General features: G+C 39.6%; 1 protein-coding gene across 1 annotated transcript in view; it reads left to right on the forward strand.

The window, feature by feature from the left end:
- csmd3b (CUB and Sushi multiple domains 3b) overlaps nt 1-25,358 on the forward strand; it is a gene marked incomplete at both ends in the record, with an annotated part of 320,436 nt that overhangs the window by 164,952 nt on the left and 130,126 nt on the right. Inside the window, one exon of the mRNA XM_079231867.1 lies at nt 15,136-15,248. Coding sequence (XP_079087993.1) covers nt 15,136-15,248 — 113 coding nt within the window. The remainder of the gene's footprint in view (nt 1-15,135; nt 15,249-25,358) is intronic.

The raw sequence follows: 25,358 nt of genomic DNA on the forward strand, positions 1-25,358 counted from the left end.
ATAGAAGCATGACAATGTGATCTTTATTTAATGTTGGCACAATAAATACCCAGACAATCGGAAATCAAATGCTGCTTGGTGTCATGAGTTCAAACACGAAGATATCTGAGTATCAATTAACCTTCTTGGTAAAGTCAAGTATTCATGCAAATTTCAACTGACTTAAAATGAAGGAAAGACGGCTTGTAATGATTTCACTCGTCCTTAAAAAAACACTTGGTCTTGTTCACCTTAAATGGCTACACTTGCTGCAGCAGGATTTAAACAAGTGGCTTTTGTTGTAGAATAGTCTTTCTGAAAACTAGGCCATGCTGCCTCATCCCTTAGCAATTGCCTCACAACACTCAGTGCTAATATACTAATTTCCATTGGCAATTTGTGAAAGGAGCTAATAGCTAAAATGCTAATTTCCAATGGCAATTAGCAGAGAAAGCTAATGGCTGATTTGCTAATATGTGTGCGAAATAATTTGTTATGTGTTTATCAGTTGCTGCAGGGCTGACAATAGCAGTCTCTCACACACACACACAAACACACACACACACACACGGTTGTAATCTACATTCATGTTTGTATACAAACCCACGTACACACAAGTTCCCTCTTAACAGACAAAGATGCACACTCACGGAGACTCTCCTTCTCACACAGACCCCTTTATCTAATCAGTATGCTGAGAGGTGTGCTCGCGCCTATGAGAGTAGTATATCGCTGTGAGCTAAGTGCCTGTAATCCTAGCATAACTCTACACACACTAATACTCACACAGACACACACAAGTTTCATATTTTGTTGTTTCAGAATCTGTTGCCCTTGAAACCAAGTAGAGCATCTTAAATAGATCACTCTCTCTCTCGTTTTGTCTTTCCCTCCCTGTCTCTCTCTCTCTCTCCTGTGCATCTATCTGTCCGTCTATGGGTCTCTGTCTTTCTCTCCCTGTCTCTCTCAACATGGGTCCAGAATATAGCATGCTGTGTTTAGTGCTCTTAGGTGCACCTGCTTGACAGCCCATCACCAAATCCACCATAATGATGGACCGGGCTATTCAAAGGCTGTCATTTAACAATCTCCTGCTTGTCAAGGATTTGTTTTCTTGAGGCAATGGAAATTAATTTTGTCAGGTTTGAGCTGGATGCCATGTTGCTAAGTGCCTGGAGTCATATCACTGTAGGCGAGTTACTTCAGCAGACAGCTTATTCTGCCCAGACGCCACAGTGTGAAATAGATACTCACGAACGTATATTGTACGATATGTACCAAATGCATCCTGTTATTCAGATACAGTATGAGCCAACTGTGTGTCGCCTAATTTACATATCCATGCACATATTCAATACTGACAGTTTTAAGAAGTATCCAGCGTCATTCCAGTATGTTTAGTGTTTCGTCAGCTATCATTGGCTTGATGTCATTTAGTGTAGTTCATTCGTATGTTATTTATTTTTATGATATAGTGAAAATAAATAGTCATTATAAATAGTGTGATAGTCATTGTTATATGTTTCAAATCAGAATTCCCAAATGAAATAAATAGAGGACAGATAAATATTTATAAGATTACCTGCCAACTCGGTGGATGACTTATTACTAATGAGAGTATCGTGGAGAAGTCCCGAGACTCATAACATCATTTCCAAACAACACTATAGTCTATGTGACAGCGTGGAAATGAGATCTTTATTCATTTTGGGCACAATAAAGACCCACACACACTGAAATCAAAGGACGTTTGCTTCATGATAGGTTCAAACACTAGACTTATTTGAGTACATAATGTATAAGAGGGCTTCACGGTAGTGTAGTTGCTATCACTGTCACCGAACAGCAAGACATCATGAGGAAAACAAACCGTATTCATTTCTAAAAGAATATTTTTGTTTACATGCAGGCATGACTACTGATTGAAGTCAAAACTAAAAGGGAAGACCGAGTTACATAAACTGACTGACTCAATTATGAGTGATTTATAAGTTATTTGCAACAAAGGCCATACATATTTATGGTCCTCCCACAGATGTGTTCAGACTTTGTTTCCCCCCTCCTATTAATAAAAAGCATATTTGTATTGCACCTGCGTGGGTGGTAGACGTTATACCTGTTCCTACTTATTGGTTCATGACATTTGTTGATACATGTTCACACACATTGTCCTGCTGACGTCGTTCAAGTTTATAGAGATAAACCGCTAAGTACTGTATGACTGGTACGAGTCCAGGTTAGTCCCAGAGATACAAACCCAATTTCTCTCACATCATGAAACAAAATGTTCTGTGCAGTGTTGAGATTGGTCTGGCATTCAGCTTGGCTCAGCTTTGTACTGTTCTGTCTGTGTTGGTTGTGAGTCTATACAAATATCATAACCCCTCACATGTTTGTGTGTATTGCTCGGCATGAGAAATGTTAACAGTGAAGCATTTTCTAGCTGCGCTCAAAGTCGTAGGATTTGTTCGAGAGACGCAAAAGAAGCTGTGTGTAAAAGACAAAGAGTTTAAAGGTGTGTTTGTGTCGTCTATAGGTGTGTGTGTATGTATATGTGTATGTGTATGTGTATGTGTGTGTGTGTGTGTGTTTTGTGTACGTGTTTGTGAGTGTGTGATGTTATGCTTGCCGAGTGCTAATCAATGCTGCTGGCAGAGAGGATGCTGGGATAGCAGCACCATCCCGAATAGGAAATGGAGCAATGACCTTGAACACAAACATACACAAACACACACACACACACACACACACACACACACACACAGCAAACAAACACACATATCAGATTATTTCAAATATGTGTCTGAAGATACAGGGCAACACAAGCTTATGAATACACACAAACAGGGAGGAGGGCTAGCTCGATTACAGCCCTCTGAATCAATGTCCACATCCCTATTGTGTCCAGCGATTTAAATAGATCAAGTGTTGCTGTCAGTAATGACTGTGACCCTGTTTAGAGGAACACCTCAGCAGTCGGAGCCTCTGTGTGCAGAATGTAAAGAACCCTCTGTGGAGTTCTTGACCTCTAGTAGTTCCACGGCGCCACATTTTGACGAGTGGGTCCCTATTCTGTTTGAATCCCATGCGAGCACATAAGGATGCATATGTACCGGCACGAGCGGGGGATGTGATTTGCTACTCCCCTGACTTACAGGTGCGGCCAATGCAGCTGAGGGAAGTAGCCATGTGCCAGCAAAATGCTCATAGACTCACTGGATGTGATTAATGCAGTTTTCAACTTTCATCACAAAAGGTGTCTTTGCAAATGTTGTACGAGGAAGGACGTGTATTCAACACATTTGTAAACCTGAAGGATACGCACAAGCCTTTTTGGTGATGAAAAAATTAATGTAATCAACTTACACAATGTATTTTTGAAGCAGTGAAAGCATCAAAATGGGGTAGTGGTGGACAGACAACGATGTATACGTCATGATCACAATCTGTTTTTAAGACAGATGAGTTTATATCAAGGCTAAAACAATGAATTAAGCAACTTTAGCATTTTATCCTTAAAGGGCCAGTATTTACTGTAGCTATGTAAGCCTTTCAAATGTAGGTGCCACACATGTATCGTCCATAACAGCTGCCTAGCACAATCATTTACGGACACCAGTTTACTCCTGCTTATATGGGCAGTAATATAGTAGTATAAAATAATAACTACAAACCGCTCTAAAGGACAGTGATGATCCTTCATTACTCATTATTATTCTTTTTTTTGTTAGATAAAGACAATATATATATATATATATATATATATATATATATATATATATATATATATATATATATATATATATATATAAATATGGATATATTTCCATTGTACTGCTCTGGAAGTCTGTAACCAGCTTTGTTGTCGCGGAATTAGTGGCTGTCTTCACCATGGTAAGGAAAGAAAAAAAATCATATTTTTTGTCATTGTTTTGTTCTTTTTCTCAAAACTCAATTGCTGCATCAACCACATCAAGCACTTATTTCAGAGTCAGTCAGGACTCTGAAAAAGAGAATCTCAGAGAACCCATTACCAGACACAGACATCGGCCTCTCACAGACAGCTTGTAAACAAGTTCATGATGCAGACTATTTTCCTGTGGATCTCTGTGCAACATTAGGGCTTATAAATTATGCTAGTGACCTTCACACTATTTCTCTGAGGGCATCAATTTTTAAATCCAATTTCTGGTGGCCCAAAGTATAATTTAGGTCTACAAGTCTATTGTCTCGGCGCGTCTAAGCAAATTTACTCCAATATTAACCCACACCTTTGAAACAAATTACTAAACTGTTTTGGGAATCCACCTTCTTTTTTTGAGAGAGCCAACCTCGATGAGAGAAGTGGAGAGGGGAGGCAAGATGACAAGACAGCAAGAGAGGTGTCATTGTGTTTTAGGAAGGCAGTGTCAGGTCACGCAGAAGATGACAAGAGAGCCAAAGAGACAAGAGAGGACAGGGTAGAACCGAGGAGCAGAAAGGGCAATTGGGGTGACAAGAGGAGCCAGGAGAGAAGAAGTGGAGATGAGAGGTAAGTAGGTAAAGGTAGGGAGGAGACGAAAGCAGAGGTGCAGAATTATGGACAAGGAGGGTCGAGATGAGAGTTGACAGGATAAGAGAGGTGGAAAGAAGCATAAAAGGAATATGGGAGACACAGGAAGAGAAGGCCTTCAGGGGGACTCATGGGTGAGGGAAGAGGGTGTAGAAGCTGAGCTGAACACTGAGAAAGGTAGAGAAGCACCGACTGAGACACATTCAGCTTTACGAGCATTTAGATTAAAGCTACGTGCTACGTAAACAACTTAATCCACCGTTTCTGTAACTCAGGTCATATGGAGAGTGTTCACTGTTGAATTAAAATGTGTGGAGAACTGTGAAATTAGTAGCATTATGTGAAGATCGTTCAGAGATGTAAACACCATACTCCGACGAAGCCCGTCCATCCGAGCTGAGCAGCTTGCCCAGTACATGAGAGTGTCCATTTTTAGAGCTGCTGTTTTCCTCACAGCTTGCATTAACTCAAAATCTGGACAAACGGCCGGGTTGTTGCATAGGAGCTAATGAGAAGCCAGCCACAGAGGCAGGCATTTGTAATTCATGAGGGCACTTTCTGAATTTACCAGTTGCCTATAGGGGAAAAATACATCCTCCTCTGCTCTGCATGTAAACAGCTTAATCAAATTACTCTTAGAATCAAAGCAAGGTTTATAATTAGATTAGTGTGTGATAATAAGATTATTGTGTTTATGCAAACAGAGTCATATTATACACATTCACTTAAAAAAACTAAATAGGTCACTTACACTCTCGGGCTTTGAGGCATCTTCAACTTTTGCACTTAAAAGAAAAATACTGAGCAGCATGACAAAGCTAAATCTCAATTATCGTATATGTATTTGATCTTTATGTTTTTTTTAAACTTTCATTCAAACCCTTGCCCTCGGCTTACAGAGATGCCAAAACACATCTCTCAGGGTAAAAAACATGACAATGATGATGTTCCTTTGATGTCTACTTCCTCAATTTTAATGTTTTGGTGAGGGTCCCTAAGATTGATATTTGCACTGAATGGACATTGATTTTGCTGTTTTTCTTTATCTGTCCTCCCGTGTCTCAGCAAGAACGCATTTTTATTCATTTATTTTAAATCACAGCTAACTTCTTATCGAAAGCAGACAGAAACTCTGTCGGCTCCAAGAGCTATGACATGTTATTTTCATATAGACAGATATTGTCAGACGTTGATGACAGTGAGCACATGTCATCACTGCAGGAACAGTGTTTCTATGCAGGTCACTGTTGCTGGACAGTGAAATTTGATATTTACTATTCCCACAGCACATAACCTTTCCAGGTGGTGCTAAGCCTAACCCAGGGGACCAGGCCAGAGTTTGAGCATCACTGGAGCAGGATATGTAGTTGGGCCAGGCCACCGCAAATTAACTCTGCAATCATAAATACGTCGTCATTGGCATTCCCTGTACTAAACCCAGTCAGTGTGTCTGTGTGTGTGTTTGTGCGTATTTGCACTAATTTATGTATTTATTTGGTTGAGTGTGTTTCTGTGAATGTACTTATCTGTGTATATGTGCTTGGAAGTGTATTGAATAGTCAGCCACTGGTGGCTGGGGTGCTAAAATTATAATACAATGTAATAATAATAACACCAGCTTCCGCTCCTTGTCTCCGTCCCCCGTCTCCCCCACTTTCTCTCCAATTTTCTGTCTCTGCTCTGATTGCGGTGCTGTCCCGCAGGCCACACGCGCGCGTGCGCACACACACACACACACACACACACACACACACACACACACACACACATACACACACACACACACACACACACACACACACAAAGGGTTTGAGAAGAGGCAGGGAGCCGCCCAGCGTTGCCATGGCTTTTTCTGGAAAGAGACAGAGCTAGAAGGAAGGAGTAAACAGACAGAGTGATGGAGAGTAAAACCTGGAGAGTCGGAGGAAGGGGAGAGAGGGGAGACAATAGTAAGAGGAGAAGAGAGGGGGAAATAAAGAGAGAAGTAATAGTTTGTAACTATTATTCACTGGCTTTAATACCAGTTGTTCCTTTTTTGGTCAAAATGCATTTTCTTAAAAGAAGAGGGTGCATTTTCACATGAACATTGAGTGGACTGAATATGGTTAAAATGGTTTTAAACGTAGAACAAAAACAGGATTGATAACTATATTATATGATTAAAAACACACCTTTGATTATAAAAAAATTATATATATATATATATATTCAGTTTCACCTAGTGTCACAAAATCACATTTTATTCAGAGTGATTTAGGAGTTTTTGTCATGGGCCAATTTGGATGCAGGCAGATAGACAAGTAGGCAGAAATGAACATGTTAACACTTCCAAATATGATATTGAGTCTGGTTTGTCAGTCTGTGGTGTAACAAGCCAAAGACAGATTTTCTTTCTGATATGTAATAGATCATGACAGTATTTGGCCACATCAAGAAGTAGAAGAAGCTATACTTGTAACCGGCTTGCTCTGCCATTACAAACATAAATTACCCAACAGATGGTGTAAAATGTTCTACACGGGGAACATACCTCTCTATAATATACACAACTCAGCTGTTTCTGCTTGGAAGGTACAGTATATTATGTAGTTTATGTTGTATAGAGCCTAATTTACATCACTCAGCTCACGAGTTGTGTTTTTTTACAGCATCACAGTCAATCTGTTAGTTTATTCAGATGTACTTGGGAGATACAGTCCATGGCCAAAAATGAACAGACATCCAAATGTTACACCCGCATGTGAACATTAATCTTCTCATTCCAAAAACCAGGAGCACTAATATGCTGCCTTTGGGCATCACACTCTTCTGGTTTCATTTCAACAAGATATTGGAAGCTGGTTGCATGGATTTGCACCAGTTGAGATACAAGAGTTCAGTGAGTTTAGGCAGTGATTCTGGGTGATGAGGCTTGGCTGGCCAACGGCGGTCCAGTTAAACCAAAAAGTGTTTGATGGGGTTGAGGTCAGGGCCCATGTACTTCCACACAACCAAACGTAGACCATGTTACAAGTGTTTTTTATCATTTTAATTGTTTCAAAAGTTAATACCCAGTTCATAAATTATCACCTTCAAAGTGATTATTTCCCCAATATGGTCCACAGTCCGCCCCACTTGTGTTTTATTGCAGTCCTCCGCTGTCCGTGTGAACAAGCCAGTTGAAAAAACACCTCGCAGCTCTATGAGGAGGCGAGCAAGGAGGAGGAGAGAAATTTAAATGAGATAAAGGGAGGGGAGGGAGAGACAGAGCAGGGTCCTGTTGTGAACACTGATTACTCTCTGCCCACTTGAGATTGATGGAGAGTGACACAGCAGGCCTGCTCACGCAAGCACAGACACACACACACACACACACACACAAACACACACACACAGACACTACACACTACACACACAAATACATACACACAATGTATCAAACACACACACGCAGAGAGGACTTCTCTGTCTCTGTATATTGATTGATGATGCTCCTCCTAGACTACATTCAGATCAACACTCCTGCAGAGTGTGTGTGTGTGTGCGTGTGTGTGCGTGTGTGTGCGTGTGCATGCTCATTTCTCTGTTTGCATGCACGTGTGTGAATGAGCATTGTTCTCTCCGTGCATTTGTGTGTGTGTGTGTGTGTGTGTGTGTGTGTGTGTGTGTGTGTGTGTGTGTGTGTGTGTGTGTGTGTGTGTGTGTGGCAGTTCCAAGCTGTCTTAATTAGAAGAGTCTATTAAGACAGATTGCCTGATTAAGTAGCACACCCCTACTGTCTTATGAATAAACACACACACACACACACACGCACACACACACACAAAAGTCAGTGTTGTCTATAAGCTCTCTAACCCCCGTGACCACTGATGTAAGGATTCCGCATGTTTGTGGACAGCCATTCATCACACAGCCGGTGGAGACTCTTAACCTTGTGTCTCTGGTCAGAAATCAAGTTGCCGGTGTCAAATGTCCATCTGTCTTGTCTGCGCAAGATGTCACTTATGAGATTAAAGTCCTCCGGTAGAACGTCAACGGTGAACAATGCAACGAGCCGTACTGCACAGAAACATTAGACCTTGATGAGTGATTGCATTTTGCCCCAAAGACTAGATGAAGTGCATCTGGTGATGAAAGGTATGTTATATGTTTGTATGCAGCAATTTGGACTCATAGTAACAGCATAATAACAGCAACAGCAGGATGCTAAGAAGAGCTCAAGTTGCTGCAAGCTACACTACAGAAAACATTGCGTCTCTTGTCTCGACTGGTACGCTTTGTTGTCTAATAAAGTAAACAGATTGTTTACAATTGTCATTCATTCTGGGGTTGAGAGAACAACTGTGATTTCCAAGCAATTTAAAGTCGTTAAATGTGTGAGAGGTTCTATTATATTCTGCAGATTGCGCTCTGTGCATCATCACAACATGAGTGAACAATTGGGATTGAGCTGAGAAACTTGATCTAATGCTATATGAACTGATCCCATTTTTGTAAACCCATTATGCTGCCGATTATTAGTTTAGTTTTCTTTAAAAATGCAGTAAATGCAATCGCAGTAAATAGTGAACTGCTACAATTTTCAAAAAGAAGCTCGGAGAAAAGTCTCCGTTCAATTATGAAATGTCTCCTGTCATGTGTTCAACATGGCAGAAAATTACCTTTTTTTTGTTTAATTGAATGCTGTTTATGGGATTTTTAATACAATACCCACACTAGAATCTGCTCTCTAGTAACACTGTTTTTGTGTTTTGTAATTACAGTCTGCTTAGATGCTAAAATGAATAATTAGCAAGTGAACAAACGAACCAATGTACCTCTGTCAGCTTGTCTCCCCCCTCGTGGCTTCCCTTGCTCTCTCCCTCCATGTCTTCCCATACCTCCATCCATCTTTGCCACCTCATGCTTCTTTACTTCCTCCCTCTCTCTCATCCCCATCCTGCCGATAGAATAGCTGGTTTGTATTTACATGGAGGAAGAGAGGCACAGAGGATAGATGGCAGGATGGTAGACAGAGATGGAGAGAGGGAGAGCGAGAGATGCTCTTTTGGTCTAGTGTATTTAATCAATTATGTCCTCTTGCTCCTTCTGGCAGCTCTATGGATATTCTCTTCCTCCTGCAGAAACAAACGTACACTCGATCTCCATCGCAGTATCTATTTTTCTATTTCATGTAGTTGTGCTGTTGTAGAGCATGGAACACTGGAGGCCTTCATATACCTTTTCAGTATATTTATTTGGTAATATTGATGGTTTTTAGAGAACAATAGTTGTAACGGGACCTCCCTGCATATTTCCATGTTGGTGGTTGATTGCTGACAGACTCCCATTCGGGTTTGAGCATAAACCTGGATCTACCGTGCTTTAGACAACGGTGTTGTGCAAAAAGGAAATATCACCTGAGCAAGTTATTTCATTTGGTTCCCCAGAGAAGAACACCTCTTCACTTCATTTCATAACAGAGGCACTTGTTTTTAACAGAGGAGCTAGAGACCATTTCACAGTTTTTTTTTGTTTGTTTTTTATTTTGTCCTTTAACAAGTCTTTTTTTGTTGCTAAATGTACTCTGCTATGCTGCTATTATCATTATAATCAAGTTAAGAACACCCAGGTGACAATTAATTAAGAGCCCTTGTTTAAACTTCTTTAATACGTATGCTGCTTGAGGGTTATGTCTGTTAATTAGTTCAAACAAACTATTCCACAAGCTTTGTAGATGGTTCATGAAATCTTAAGGAAACTTTCATTTTCAGAAGTTTTAAAGCATCAGTCGCCCTTAGCCCTCAGCCTGGCTTCACCCAATATCTTTTTACGGCTATGTCACGGTCAAATCACATGGTCGGACACCCGCTCAGACCAAGGTATTAAAAATAATATTGGAGCCCATCAGAAGATGATCTATAATACCTCGGGGCAGCTCTGAAGTGCCTTTATAGTAGATATCTTGGGAGAACACTTACCAGTCACAGACAGAGGCCATCAGCATAGATGAATGAGTAATAATGCATCACAAATTGTCCACACGGGGAAAATCAACTAGCTTCTCAGCACCTCAGACGATGCTGTTTCTTGGAGGTATTAGGTTTCAAGCTGAAAGCATCATTTTAAGCTTTAATTATCCATAAAAGTAGTTTCCTTTTCCAGCATCATCATCCTTCATGTGACATGCCAGGCACCTGTGCATGAGGTGTTCCCAGCTGCTGTGGGGATCCAGATGGGTGACCTTTTTAGTCGCCAACATGTTTCTCTGACCTCCCAGCTCCTGCTGTAAGAGAGAATTTTACCTTCATCCTGCAGCTTAGAGTTGTTTAAGTGCTTCCTGAGCATGCAGTTTAATCGTTTAGCGTCACACACTGGCTCTCGGTACAGATTTATGATTTAATTCCTGTTTTAATATTGGAACAGATTGAATATGCACACACTCTGCCCTTAATGATGCTCTCTGGGTAATGATGTCATAGCAGGAAGTGAATTGAGAGCTGTAAACATGAATAATGTGTGCGACAGAGAGAGTCCACACATGAAGATACACAGAGACGAGAGCTGAGGAAGGGAAGGGGGAAAGAGGACGGGTAGGAGAGAGAAACCTTTCTGTAGGGTTACAGAAAGATTGGGCTGCAGACAACAAAATAATAGTATCAAGAGATGAAATGCTCCTGCAGTGTTCTTATACTGTTCAGCCTGCATCAGGCTCTGATAGAGGACCAGATTGTAGTGTTGTTAAATACTCATAGAAAATGCCAATAATGTAAAGTAAGAGAAACAAAAGAAGACGTTCTCTGAAGGACTTTGATGTTTTACTACACCAACAAAACATCACGTGCCTCCTTTAAAATGTATTTAAATTAGATGTATTTATTCTCATGTGCTACACAACATACTTTAAATGTGAATCTATACTTCCCTTGTGGCCATACTATGACATTTTACTCTTTGAATTCAGTGGTAATATCAAATAAATCTCTTGTCCAGCCTGTTCCATATATTTACATCATGTTTTCATGCAAGCAGTAGTAATACACACAAATGTTCTGGATACATTCATTTTGTTTGATGTTTTTCTGCCTTTCTATTTGTGTACACGTTATACAAATGTACTTTTTGTCATTATCGCTTACGATAAATAGATCATATACATGTAAAGACTTTTTATCAGATGTTAGTAATTATATTCCATCCGCTTTATTATCTATCTTATATAGTGTCTTCAGTTTGAATAAAATGGCATTATTCTTTCTGAATGGGATCTTCAAGGCAGTAACTACTATTTTAGTATGTATAATGAATTATTTGTTGGTAGAAAAAGACAAATACAAGGCACTCCTATTTCTTAGCAGTTAAGACATCATCTATGAACCACAACGATCCCGGTTTTAAGTCTTCCTCATTTTCAGTTAGTTCTCGAATATTGTCTGTATTAAAAATATATAACTTCCAAAAATCTACAAAAACAGACCAATACTTGCAGAATCAAACCATAGTAGAAACAGATATGAAAAGTCTCTCTCTCTCTTTCTTTTCCAATTGTTTGCATGTATCCTATTCAATAAAGTTGAATCTGAATCTGAATCTATTCATGCAGCTCACAAACTCAATTACATTTACTTGTTGTAGTCATTGTCATTCTAATCACCCAATTCCAGAAAATTAAGCATGTATATGTAATTGTATGACATGGCCACTTGTGTCCAGAGAGCATGACTAACAATCTCATAACATAGGTGCCTATTTATGTTGGTCACCTCCATTCACAGTTGTGGTATTGTTGTGTTGTGCTGGCACTGTTGCATGTAAATCAGGTAGTTTGTTGTCTATCTGGGCCTGTGGAACTACTTTGCATGTGTGTGTGAATGTATGTATGTGTGTGTGACTAATAGCAGACATCAGAGAACCCTACTGATCTAGGGCACAAGGTGACCCTCCCTCTGTCTCTCTCTCTCTCTCTCTCTCTCTGTCTCTCACACACACACACACACACACACACACACACACACACACACACACACACACACACACACACACACAAACCAACACACACATAGACACACCTTCTAAAACATCTGCTCAGCATTCTTGTGCTCCAATTCATAGTGCTGTTTTTGGAGGGTGCAGGTGTTGGACAGTACTGTATACATAAGCCATCTATGTGTGTGTGTGCGACCATGTGTGGATATTAATGGACTGCGAAGGTTAACAGCGGGGGTTTATAGAAGGAGACAAGCGAACACGACAGGACAGTCCATTTCATACCTGTGTCTCAAATGTAACAGCCAAGGTGATTTTGCTTTAAAAAAAACTATAATGAAATGGGAGATGAAAACGCACCTGTGGCTGACATTACAAGATGAAAGCACCATACATCAAAGGGATGATGTATAGAAGACGATTATTGCCAGCAGACATTGTATTTCAGCTCCAGATATTTGAAGTTATACAGGAGCAAGGGTGTTTTATTCTCTAAGTGTCTACTGGAAAGCAGTCCCCTCCTCTGAGGCTGCCAACAATGACCTAAAACTCTCACTTTGCCAACCACAAGAGCTTTGTTCCTCTTCTTAGCCAATTAAGCGATCTCATTCTCCCTTCTTGATGAAAGAATTGCAAATTGGGTCCTCTCTACTAGTGCCGTGCACCATCAAAGCCCCAGCTCATACGCTTGCTTCAATGCAAAAAAGCTAATATTGTAGAGAGTGTAATACTGCAGTTTGACAGTCCGAAACTTGTTTGAAACTTGTTGATTTGCTTATAACAATCGAAGAGGATAGTAGCGGTCAAAATATTGACAATGACAATTATTCAATACAACACCAATGTCATTAAAATGCTCAGAAACTCTCATGATAATTGAGTGTGTGCTCAAAGTTGTTGGGTCAAATCCTTCACCCTAAGCACCTGGCAATATCGTACGATCATGGCAAGAACAATTAATAAGAAATACATTATTTCCTACTTTATTAAGAGCAATTGAGGCATCCTTTAGCATGCAGCAAAATCCCCAGTTTTTTTTCGATTGGAGCTGCAGAAACAGACCGATTGTGTTGGACAGTGAGGTCCTTCCACTGTTTGTAATTAACTCAGTGTTATTTCAGACACCAGAGGCTTTGTTCCACACGACAGCAGACACACACACAAAGACACACACGATACCCAGGATAGACGGAGAAAGTGAGAGAAATTTATGTGAAGTAAACTAAACCGTGGGCTGTTTTTAGCGTCTCTTAGTGACATTTTTTACTGCTCGACTACCTTGTTTTACAGACTTTGGCTTTGTTCTTACACAGAATGACTTCACATTTGTTGTGCTTTTTCCGTTCCCTCTAAGTAATTACTCCCAGATATATTTGTGTGTTCATGGTCTGTACTATCTTTAAAAGAGCCAATCAAATTGCAAGACCATAACAATAGAAGGAGAGTTGAATGGACGTTCCCATTTAAATCAACATAGCAGGACGGTCAGAGCAGCGGACATTGTGATGTTTACTATTGCCATTGCAGATAAATGGGATCACTGTAGCGGGGCGACACACAGCGTGGAACAGCACAGCGCCGGCGTCTTGTGTACGTGTAGTGCTGTCATGGAGGCGGTCCCTTTTGCACCATGGCAGTAAAAGGTGAAACATGGATTGTACTCACTGCCTCGGCTTCCGGCTTTGCGGCGGAGCAGCAAAGTGTGACACACTTTACAGCCTCAGTGACGTGTTGTCACCATGAAAACCAATGGCACCTCAATGCATGGGTTTACCAAGGCCAAGATCCATGGTCTTGAGTACCAGGGGCCTCACAAGTAGCCAAGATAGATCATAGAAAGATCGTGGCATTATGTTTGAACACGCGCGATGCAACTCAGCAGCCCTAACTGTTGGATCAGAGCTGGTTCAGGTGTGCTGAAGCAGAGAGAAATGGGCAGGTTGGGGTCTGGAGGTCTGGAGGTCTGGAGCTGGGAACTCGGGGTCTACCGTCGTTAAACGGTTTTCTGAATCTATTTATGCAACAGAATATAATCTGACATGGAAAACAATGCCAGCAGATTTAAATGTTCAGACGAAAGCTGTTATATGAAAATTATGTAAATAAAATAATGATGTAAATAATAAAATGATTAACTATTGCATGTTTTGATTTAAAGCTTTTTGGGCATTATCTTCACAATATGCCTTGGTAACTGTAACTCAATGGACAGCGTCAAATATGAGATGAAGTGGCCTCATAAGTGGCCTCCTTATCAGTAAACAGAAACTCATCATTGTAAGACGTTCATATCACAGGCGTGAATACAAAAAGTCTGTCAGTCTTTTCAATAAAAAACCCGCAGAAAATCACAGTGAAATTTAGGGGAAATCTTTTTGACCTAAAACTATGCAATTTCATTTTTGATCCCTTGTTATAGCAAGGGAATGGCCAGCAAAACATCCTTAGCCCCAGGGCCTCAAGTGATTTAAAGGTGCCTCGGATAACAACTAACAGCAATCGCCATTTTCTTTCAAACTAGTCAAATGACCAATAGTTTGATGTCCGTGCTCAAGGACCTACAGCATTTTTGGATTTGCTGGAAGAAAAATGGAAAGGCGAAGGTTTTGTTTGTGTGTGTTTGCTTCAATTTCTTACAAGGTTCTTTCTTTCTTCCTCAGGTTGTCAGGCAGTAATGTCCCTTCTCCCATCGTCAGCAACAAGAACTGGCTCCGACTGCATTTTGTGACTGATGCCAACCACCGCTACCGTGGTTTCAGCGCACATTATCAAGGTAACATGGGTAATGGGATTACATCCAGAGGGACATACATGATAATGTACACATTTGCACACATACATATGCAGGCAGCTTTCCTTTATGATAAACACACATCTATGTCTCTTTGGGTTTGTTAATTTATTGATGATTCTTTTGAAGGTTCTGCGTTAGCTCCTTTGCCATTTTCTTTTCTTTTTTGCCTTTTCAGTTTTTCTCTGCTGCCTTTTTTTCCTTTTCAACAGACAGTTAATTCCGCTTGTTGACTTTCAATCTTCCCGTCTCTCCTCGACTACACTTTCTCTCACTGTCTCCGTCTTTCTGCATCTCCCCTCAGTCCAGGTCTCTCTCTTGTAATCTTTCTTTTTCTCTCAGTATAAACGCTCTTAGGCGTACAGTTCGTTTTCTTTGACACAACCCCTAACTGGTGGAAAACATTTGGAAATTCATTTGTCATCGTCCACGTCTCCCAACAGCGATAAAGGGGAGCTGAATGTGTGGAGAAAAAAGATTGTGTTTATATTTCATACTTTACTTGTTTATACTCTCCCATGTTTTGTTTTAATCTCAGATCACCTCTTAGTTCATACTTTCAAACTCTATTGAGCCCTTTATGTAAACCACTATGTTTTACGCATGGTGCATAAAGTCCATTCAACATCAGAACGTACACTGGGCATAGAGCTGTGTTTGATATGCGTTGCACACCTGCAGCACTGATGGAAATAGGCTGTGATTAAAATTATCAGTCTGTGTTTTATAGGCCTGCATCAATCACGGCCAACAAATCAGCTGCTTCCACTTTAATCAAAATAGCAGGAACATTGTATTATTGGTGTGTGTGTGTGTGTGTGTGTTATTTTAAAGTTAAACTAGCGTATACTAAAGTCCTGGAAACAGCACAGTGGGCCTCCCTCCATGCGCCATTGACCTGGTCAGTGTAGGCGTGCAGCACAAGCAAGTAAATCATGGTCATGCTTGACACCGAAATTGCACATTCACTTGATTACTACTGACACACTCTCTATTGTGCCTCGCCTCTCACTTCACGGCACATTCAAGTTCACAACAAGTCACTAAAATACCAAGCAGACTCAGACAAGGAGAAAAAGGTGTGCACCCATCCAAAATGTCACCTCTCGGGAGCATGAGCGCTATGTGCTGTCATAACTGGTCCCTGTATGTATAAGAAACACAGGAAAGATAACGTGGCCGCGTTATGTCATATCTCACTTTCATATGAGATACTTATTATTATTTCTACATCTTCTCCCACCTTAACTTAAATATTTTCCCTCACTCTCTTTTTGCGACTATTTTTTCATCGCGCCGTTTAACACTGTTGTCCTTTAAAACAGCAATTATGGTAATTTGCTGATTTTTTTTTTGGGCTATTACCATCTGTCTTTGTCATCACTGAAAAACCTTTCTAAGCCTCTTTAAATTAATATCATCTTTCTTCAGACAAACAACTCATCGCTTTCCCTACATGAACATTTAGCACCTGAAAAACAGGCTATAGAGGTAGAAAGTAGTGCCATTGCATTGAGCAAGAGATTGCTCCATACCAAATTAGTGTTGAAATATTGTTTATAGCTAGTATTATATAAACATTCAATGCCGTTAACCAGCAAATTGAATCCAGCTTTTTTCCTTTTTACAGGGCATTTATTGCTCATTGAGATTACTGCCAAGGAATGCTTAGATTTGAGAAAGAAGTTTCTTTATGACCCAGTGTATTTTTTTACTTTATTGGTCACATGTGCCACTTGCAGGACGGTGGTCAATTAGGACAATTAAGTAATTGAAGCTGCAATTAACTCAGTTAATGATTGTATATTAACTCTGCATAATTTCCCAATCTCTGGGTATGACTAGCTTATTAGGTGGAATGTGACCCCAGATGACACCCCACTGCACATGTTGCTTGAGTTTGATTTTTAATGAACAGCCACTATGGAGCTAATGTCTATGTGGTTCTCCTCCGAGAACGATCTGGTAACGTCACACTGCCGAGAAAAAGTACAGTCAGGGCATAGTGTGGAAGACAATAATGTAATAGACCTTTTAGAAAGTTCAAATCATTGTTAATTAAACTCATCCTTCTTTTCCTTCAACACATCTTTCCACTCCCCCATCCTTCTCCTCTACCCTCTCTTAATTTGTATCTCCCTCCTCCTCTCATCTTTCTTCTTGTTCTCCATCCTCTTAACTCTCAGACGTTCCCTTTGATTGATTGATTGATTGAATGATTGATTGACTGACAACCTGACCACTCCTCTTGAGATTTGCTTGTAATTGTTTTTAATTGATATTAATTAGTTTAAAGGTTAATCAACATGTTAATGAGTGGTGTCAGTGTGATAGGTTAGCTGATTAATTAGCGGAGTTCTTAACAAGCTTGTGATTGATTGCCTGTTTCCTGTCAGCTGTCAGCCATCTTCATTACCTTGCTGGTCCTCACACATTAGCAACAGGGCGGGTTGAGTATAAAGTTACTCATTGCTCATGAGAAACCCAGTTGCTGATGTGAAATCTTTAATTAATTTAATTAATTTGATTAATATCATATGATATCTCTCATAAACTACATATAATATTTGTTTTCTTTCTGAAATATAGTCTAATGTCAGTGCGTGTGGACTACAATAAACTAGCTTGTACAAAAATTAATTGATTACCTATATTTAGTTTAGTATCTCCTGTATTTGTTAGCATTACTTCACTCTCTAAGTAGGGAAATGTGTCAACCGTGTCAGCGGGCAATGAGGATCGATCAATATTCTGACTGCAACTTTGCCAATTCCACGACTGACATTGCAAGCTGGTGGATCTCATTTTAATTGCATATATTGTAGAACCACTGGAAATACACATTTACACTTTTTTTTAACCATTCATTAGATTGTGTCTGGGCTCATTAACTGTAAAATATGAAATCATTTTTTTATATTTCATTCTGCTTGTTTCTAGTATGCTTTGATTGTGCTATGTTCCACTGCATTTATTATGCTGTAACCCCTTGAGATTTACTCTTTAATTAGAAGTCTGAGGATGTTCATCAGCTCCACTTTATTATAAACAGATCCACCTTTTTTATTTTACTTTGACTGTAATTCCTCCCTGCAAGCCATATGTTGTTCTGGTCTGCTAAATTCTACTTGTCTCAGGGAGAATACATTATAATGGCAAAGCCCTTGGGCAGGGTTAGTTAAGTTTAGTGGCAAACACTTTATGAAAACAATTCCAAATTTGTCTTTGAGAGACTAAATTAACAAATCTGCTTTGGCAGACAGGTTAGTTGAGTTCATAAGCCACTGCTATGAGACCTCAGAGGGAGACGTTTGGCTCTAGGTGGTGCCAGCTAGCTGGACCGACTCTCTGTGTGTGTGTGTGTGTGTGTGTGTGTGTGTGTGTGTGTGTGTGTGTGTGTGTGTGTGTGTGTGTGTGTGTGTGTGTGTGTGTGTGTGTGTGTGTGTGTGTGTGCATGTGTGTGTGTGTGTGTGTGTGTGTGTGTGTGTGTGTGTGTGTGAGTTACAGTTCAGCCATTCTGCTCATAAAAACCTCCTCCTTCAGGCTGCTGCCCAAATGATGAATTTCTGAATTGATCATAATCTAATGATTTATATCCATGTTCGGAGAGAAGCGGGGGCAAGAAGGCAGACATGAGAAAAGAACAATACAAAGGAACATCAGAGAAAAAGAGAGAGGGGGGAAGTGATAAAAACAGTGAGGAGATCCAGAAAAGAGAAAGAGAGACGGTAACCAACACAGCAAAATAGAGACGAAGGCACAAAACGAGAGACATATATGAAAGCAAATCAATGTCAAAATCCGCGAGTGCAGATGGATGTGTGTAGAGGTCACACGCGTACAACTTAACAGCCGCCTACGCAGTGGTGTATAGAAACAAAGTAGAAATACTTCGTTACTGTACTTAAGTAGTTTTTTGGAATATATGTACTCTACTTTACTATTTATATTTCTGTTTACTTTTACTTTTACTTCACTACATTTTGCAAAGAAAACTGGTACTTTTACTCCGATACATTTCCCCTGAAACCTTCGTTACTCGCTACAAAATCAAATCTATCTTTAGAAAAAATAAAAACACATCCGGAACACAAACGACACCAAGCAGGTTTTGCGAATCACAATATTCTGCATTTTCCCTCTACATCCTCTAGCCCAGCGGTCACAAAACTTTATGCGTCACGGACCGGTTACGTGAAGACAATATATTCACGGACCGGGTCCGACCTCGGAGAGTCCGGAGACAACAACACCTGACGGGTGTTCGTTATGTCCAGTCTACTGACTCTACTCCTAACTAAACCTTATTGTCCTGTCTACTGACTCTACTCCTAACTAAACCTTATTGTCCTGTCTACTGACTCTACTCCTAACCAAACCTTATTGTCCTGTCTACTGCTTAACTTATTACCCGCTGCACAAAGACAGGATGTTGAAATGGACGCATGTTTTCGTGCTTTTTTGTCGATCTCAGGATTCTCTGCCTTGGTTTTAATCCAGAACACCGACAAAGTTGAAACAGACTTAAATTTCATTTTTAGAGTAACGTAACATCTTGACATGTGTCAATAGGTTCCGTCTAAAGTTACCACAGACAGATGTATCCGGTCCTTTTTCACAATAAAACATCTTCCCGGCCTTGATTTTTTTTAAATTTAATTTTAATCTTTCATTCATTCTTTCTGTGCGGCCGGTACCAAGGGCCCCACGGACCGGTACCAGGCAGAATGAGCATACTTATAACCACACTGCTGCAACTCCTTTATAGTGTCATATTGCTTTTTGGAGAATTATGATGATAAGTTCATAGTAGATGCAAAAGTACACTTATAATAGTATACTTACAATATATTATGTTGAGCATAATATATGTGGATGGATCACAGCCAACCCAGTTATTTTCAACACAACCCCTTGTCCTTGGTCATGGTGGCCATAGCACTTAAAAGAATAAACTTCATAATTCTCAAAATTCAGACCCTTTGCTTTTTTATTAAAATCATGTACTTGTACTTTTACTTTCAATACTTAAGTACATTTTATATCAGAAAAATACTTTTGATACTTTAGTACAGAAAATATCAGATTCTTTAAGACTTTTACTCAAGTAGTATTTTAATAGGTGACTTTTACTTTTACTGGAGTAATTTTCCAGTAAGGTATCTTTACTTTTACTTTACTTTACTTTTACTTTCAAAAGTACGGCTTTTGGGTACTTTATACACCACTGCGCCCACGCAAATTGCTTTTGCGAGCACTTTCACGTCACTCCGCGCAGAATATCTCTACTCGAGCGAGCAAAATTAAAGCCCACAAGGAGAAAAGCATGCTTTGAGCACCCCCTGGTGCACAACTTATATCACTGCTCTTCTGCTCGCTAAGATTTCACCTTCACCAACTTTTCCAGCCACGAGCAGAGCTTTGCCTCGCTGCTCCGCCAGCACGCTGCTGTAGACCAGGCCGTATTGCCGTGCTAGCTGGACAGAATGGAAGCGCGAGGAAACCAGACAGACTGTCGCGAACCCGCTGCAGTAAAATTAGAGGTTTTCTGAAGGGATTCTGGTGCTTGGAAAAAAAATACCACTTTAGTCCACAGGGACCGCCAAAATATACACAAAATGAAAGTTCTAGTAGCTTTAACTATTGTGAGTGGATGTGTGCTCTTGGACATAGGAAAAGCCTGTTTGTGTATGTGTGTATTTAGTCATCTTCCGCGGACATATTGTTCTTGTTAAAGGGCAATAGCATTTACATAATTTACAATTCAGTCACAAGATTTCAGGCAGCCCTGTTGATAATTAGAGGAATTATCAAATATCTATGAATGCTATCATTTTTTTATTGAGTATTTATATCATATGTTGAATTGTATTTAAATTAAAGGAAAGTAAATTAGAAACAATCTAAATATTTTTGTATTAGTGTATTCATACATTTCTGTAATTTAGGATTGTTTTGTCAATTTGTTATACATTATCTCTCTGTTCCTTAATCGACCATGTACAGCAAAATACAACCACAGCCATTAAGTGTTCATTAGCATGTTTAATTGAAGCTCAGTAATTATTCAGCCACATCTCTGAGCAATTTAAAAAGCTTTTCACTCCAGGATCAAAATGCATTTAAAGATGCAGTATATTTGTCATTGCTGAGTGGTTTTGGAAAACACTCCAGGGTCTCAGGGTTGAAGTCTACTTTGGCAGGCCAAGATGAAATCACAGTTGATGTAGTAGTCTATCACCTTGGTGAGTTCATTTAATCATCTTTGTTCTCAACATGTCGTTTGGGGACTTTACCCAAGCTATTTATGTATGGGGTCTCTCACCTAGGGATGCTGGTTTATTAAAAGCCTGGAGGTCTTTACTGTGTGTTTTTGAATGAAGACTGAAATTGTCCTTTTTCATGAATTAGTTGATACAACTTGGCAAAAATGATTCACATCAAGTTCATTGTTATGTACAATGTGTACATATTTGTCAGACCTTTGATAACATTGCAGCTACTTTTGAATATATGTTATGGAAAACATTGTATACTATTAGTGCTAGTGTCAGTCCTTAGACAATGTTTTTACCATAAAGTCATGGGATGTGTTGCCAAACCTAAATAAAATGTAAATGCTCTATTTTTGTATTATTTATCTGACTTTTGCATTGACCTTGTCAATTAGACCAATTTAAACATACAAAGGCATACAGGGGGTGCTAGTGTTGGTTGAGTGATGGGGAGGCAAAGTGACAAAGACAGCAATGGCAGTATACAGGTAGGATATTATGAATATTATCCAGCCAGGATGATCATTTGTTGACAACAGTTCACAGTATAGTCATTAGATAATAACTGAGGTGGATCCCTAATGTGATGGACAAATTATACGGATAATTGTCCTCCTGCTTTGTAGTTTTTGCTAAAAGCTTCATTACTGCAATTATTGTTGGAGACCTAAAGGCCTTTGCACTGAAACAAGTCAGATTTGATTTTTATGGCATAAGTTTGAATATCGAGCATGCATATCAATTATATGGATCAAATCTTTATAATAGCCTCTTGGCAGACTGAGTTACAGCAGCTTGTGTGAAAACTAAAGATTGCAGGTTTAAATCTGTCGACAAGAATGATGCTCAAAGTTCCTCCAAACAAAGATGTCTTTCAGCAAAGCACTGAAGCCCAGCTGTTGCATTGCCATGTGTAGTGATTGTGGGAGATCCAGCCAGCTCCCAGATGTGACTGGGTGCGTTACAGTATGGTCTCAGCCCCCAGCAACTACACCCTAAGGCTGCAGCTGGAAATGGGAATGTTTTCTCAGTCATCTTGCTTGTTAAATAATAAAAATGAAATAACACAAACAGCTCTACCCCAAAGCGAGCAAGTGATTCATGTTGCCAAATGTACAGTCAATTTTCCATTTAAATAGGTCAACTTTCATCATTTTCAGGGTCATCATTCTTTTCAAGAAAAAAACATTCTCATTAGGTAATTATTTATATCAAGAAGTGGGGGAAGAGCAGTGGACATCTAGCCAGTCAGTGAGTGTTCAGTCAGTCGGTGACTCACACGATCACGCAGTGAGCTACAGTTCATTCAGGTAACTGCTATAAATATAAACATAAAAATATAGTTGCTAATAATAAGAATAGATTTAATGGATTTGCCATGAATTGATTGAAATATTTGCTAAAATCCTCCCCCTAACACTGAGTATCCAATCATAGTTTAGCAACCATGGCAGGCTTGTTAGCCTACTCACAGCTGTAACTTAGCATTACTTCCAAGCTAAAGGAATATACCTCTAACTAAATTAGTTTGTGGGGTTACAGGTCTCATAGAAAAGCCCTGTTCACAAAGAATGCACTCGCTGTGTATTTTCTCACATAACAAAAAAGATTAACTAGCTTGACATTGCAATACAAGAACAAGAGTGTAGCTTTATTACAACCATTGTCTTTGATTTTGACCTTTATGCAGCCATTTGGTTAAGAGTTTATTGAAACCCATTTCAGTGCACACCATTACACATTACCAGCTACAGTGTGACTGTCATTCTCAAAGTCACCCGATCAATCCACTGGTCAATCAGAATGTTGCTCCTATTGCACTTACTGTATGTATCTTGGTGAACAGTGTGAGGTAAAAGCCTGGAGTGTCTAGTCAGTCAGCTTGTCAGTCAGCCACTAGGTCTGGCAGTCAGCCAGTTAGTGGGTCAGTCCGTCAGCCATCTTGTCAATTGAATGGTTGCCAGTGTTTCCATTTACTGTACATATTTTAGTCTGAACACTGAGAACTAATGTCAAGCTCCTATCAATGAACATTAACATTACAGAAAGTGGTGGTGGAGGGTGAAAGGAATGGAGAGATCTTGGCAACGCCTCAGAGTCAGAATGTCACAGTGTACCAGAAAACACGATTTGATTAAAAACACAGAATAAACCTCTCAAAAATAGTCTTATTCTGTTGACACTGAAAAGGAAAAGGTGGGACCAGCATTCAAAGCAAACAGGAAGGAGTGGGAAAATAAATATGACTGAAAGAATATGATTCAGAGTGAAATATACAAGGTCATCTGAGGATCCTTATTACTGCATCAATGCTACAATATTCCCTCTCAAACATCAGTGGTTGTTTTTGTAATGCATTATTTGAATGATGTTAGAAAAATGAATAACGGTGTGCCATGGGTAGTGCTGGTGTTAGATAAAAGATTGAACATTTACATTGAAAATGTGCGACCATAATGCATTCAGGAAGAATGTTTTCAGTTTAAACATTGCAAACTGGTATTAGAGGTGAATGATGGCCTTGTCTTTTTAATGTATTTACACACTACTAGTGCCGTGTCGATGGAGAGGTCTTTCATCAAATGAACTATACATGCAAAGCCAGAACAATTACTACAGGTGTTAAATAGACCTCCTAGAAAGGTACCATATGTTTAAATTGACGTCTGTAGTGTTTTTAACTAAAACACAATATCTATACCCATTTGTATGGTGATTACAAAACCATTAAAACCATTTGATACTTTCCAAATATTGATTGTGTCTGCACCTCTCATGATTCAGCACTTGCTGAAAGCCAGGTGGAGATATCTGCTCTGAAGATATCTCCCAGCATTTCACAGCATATTTAGAATTTTCACACATTCAAATGTAAGAATAAATTCAGGAGCATCACACTCTGCTAGCAGGTCTGTCTTCAAAGTTATGAAATGGCAGATTTCAATCAGCTAATTAAATTGCAGGCATCCACACAACGTATCACCACTGAGAGTTATATAATTTCAGCTTTTAAGTGGCGCCCCCTCTCAAATATTCTAACCATCACATACTCACCTTCTGTTGGCTCAAACAGTAACTGTTAAAAGCCATCAGTATCATTCTGTGCTCTTCAAAGAGAACATTTTTAGAGCCACACCTGAAGCCCACTGCATGTGGATTCAATCGCCCAATATGACAAATGATATAGCTGCTCAGAAAGTTGTGCAATCCCTACAACATATACATTATCTGTCCATGATCAGGACAGAATGGAGGTAGCCATTGGACCAACAGCTCATTCTGACCTTCAGTCGTCATCTCAAAATCAATAGGCTTTTTCAGCATTTAAAACTTGAAATGCCCATTTCCTCCAACATTAGCAGAGTGGGAATGTAACAGCTAGTAGCTTCTCATTCCTGAATTTCAGTGTGATCTTGACCCTGACCCCAACCTGTGACTGTTTTTTTTACAAATATGCCCCAACAAAGAAAATAGCAACAATGCAATACTCTTTAGCTGACTTCCTCTTGTGAATTTACTTCTACATCAATTCTAATTAGATATCAGAAGATCTGCAAAGACTTCACCGACTGTAGTCAATCATGGAGGCATCTGCTATACTAGTTCCTTTCTCAGACGATGTGCTGCAATAATTACCATGCACTGCAGGCAAACACATACTTAAAGGCTGTTTACATACCTGCAACCATTCATTTTGACATTGAAAGATAAAAACATTGGACTTCTTCTATCAGATATGCTAGCTTCCTTTCCTCTGTAATTTACAATTGTTTACTCATTCTATAGGACTCTGTTTTATGTTTCTTTCTTTACTGAT

The sequence above is a fragment of the Taurulus bubalis genome (assembly GCF_910589615.1).
Source record: "Taurulus bubalis genome assembly, chromosome: 16".
NCBI lineage: Eukaryota > Metazoa > Chordata > Actinopteri > Perciformes > Cottidae > Taurulus > Taurulus bubalis.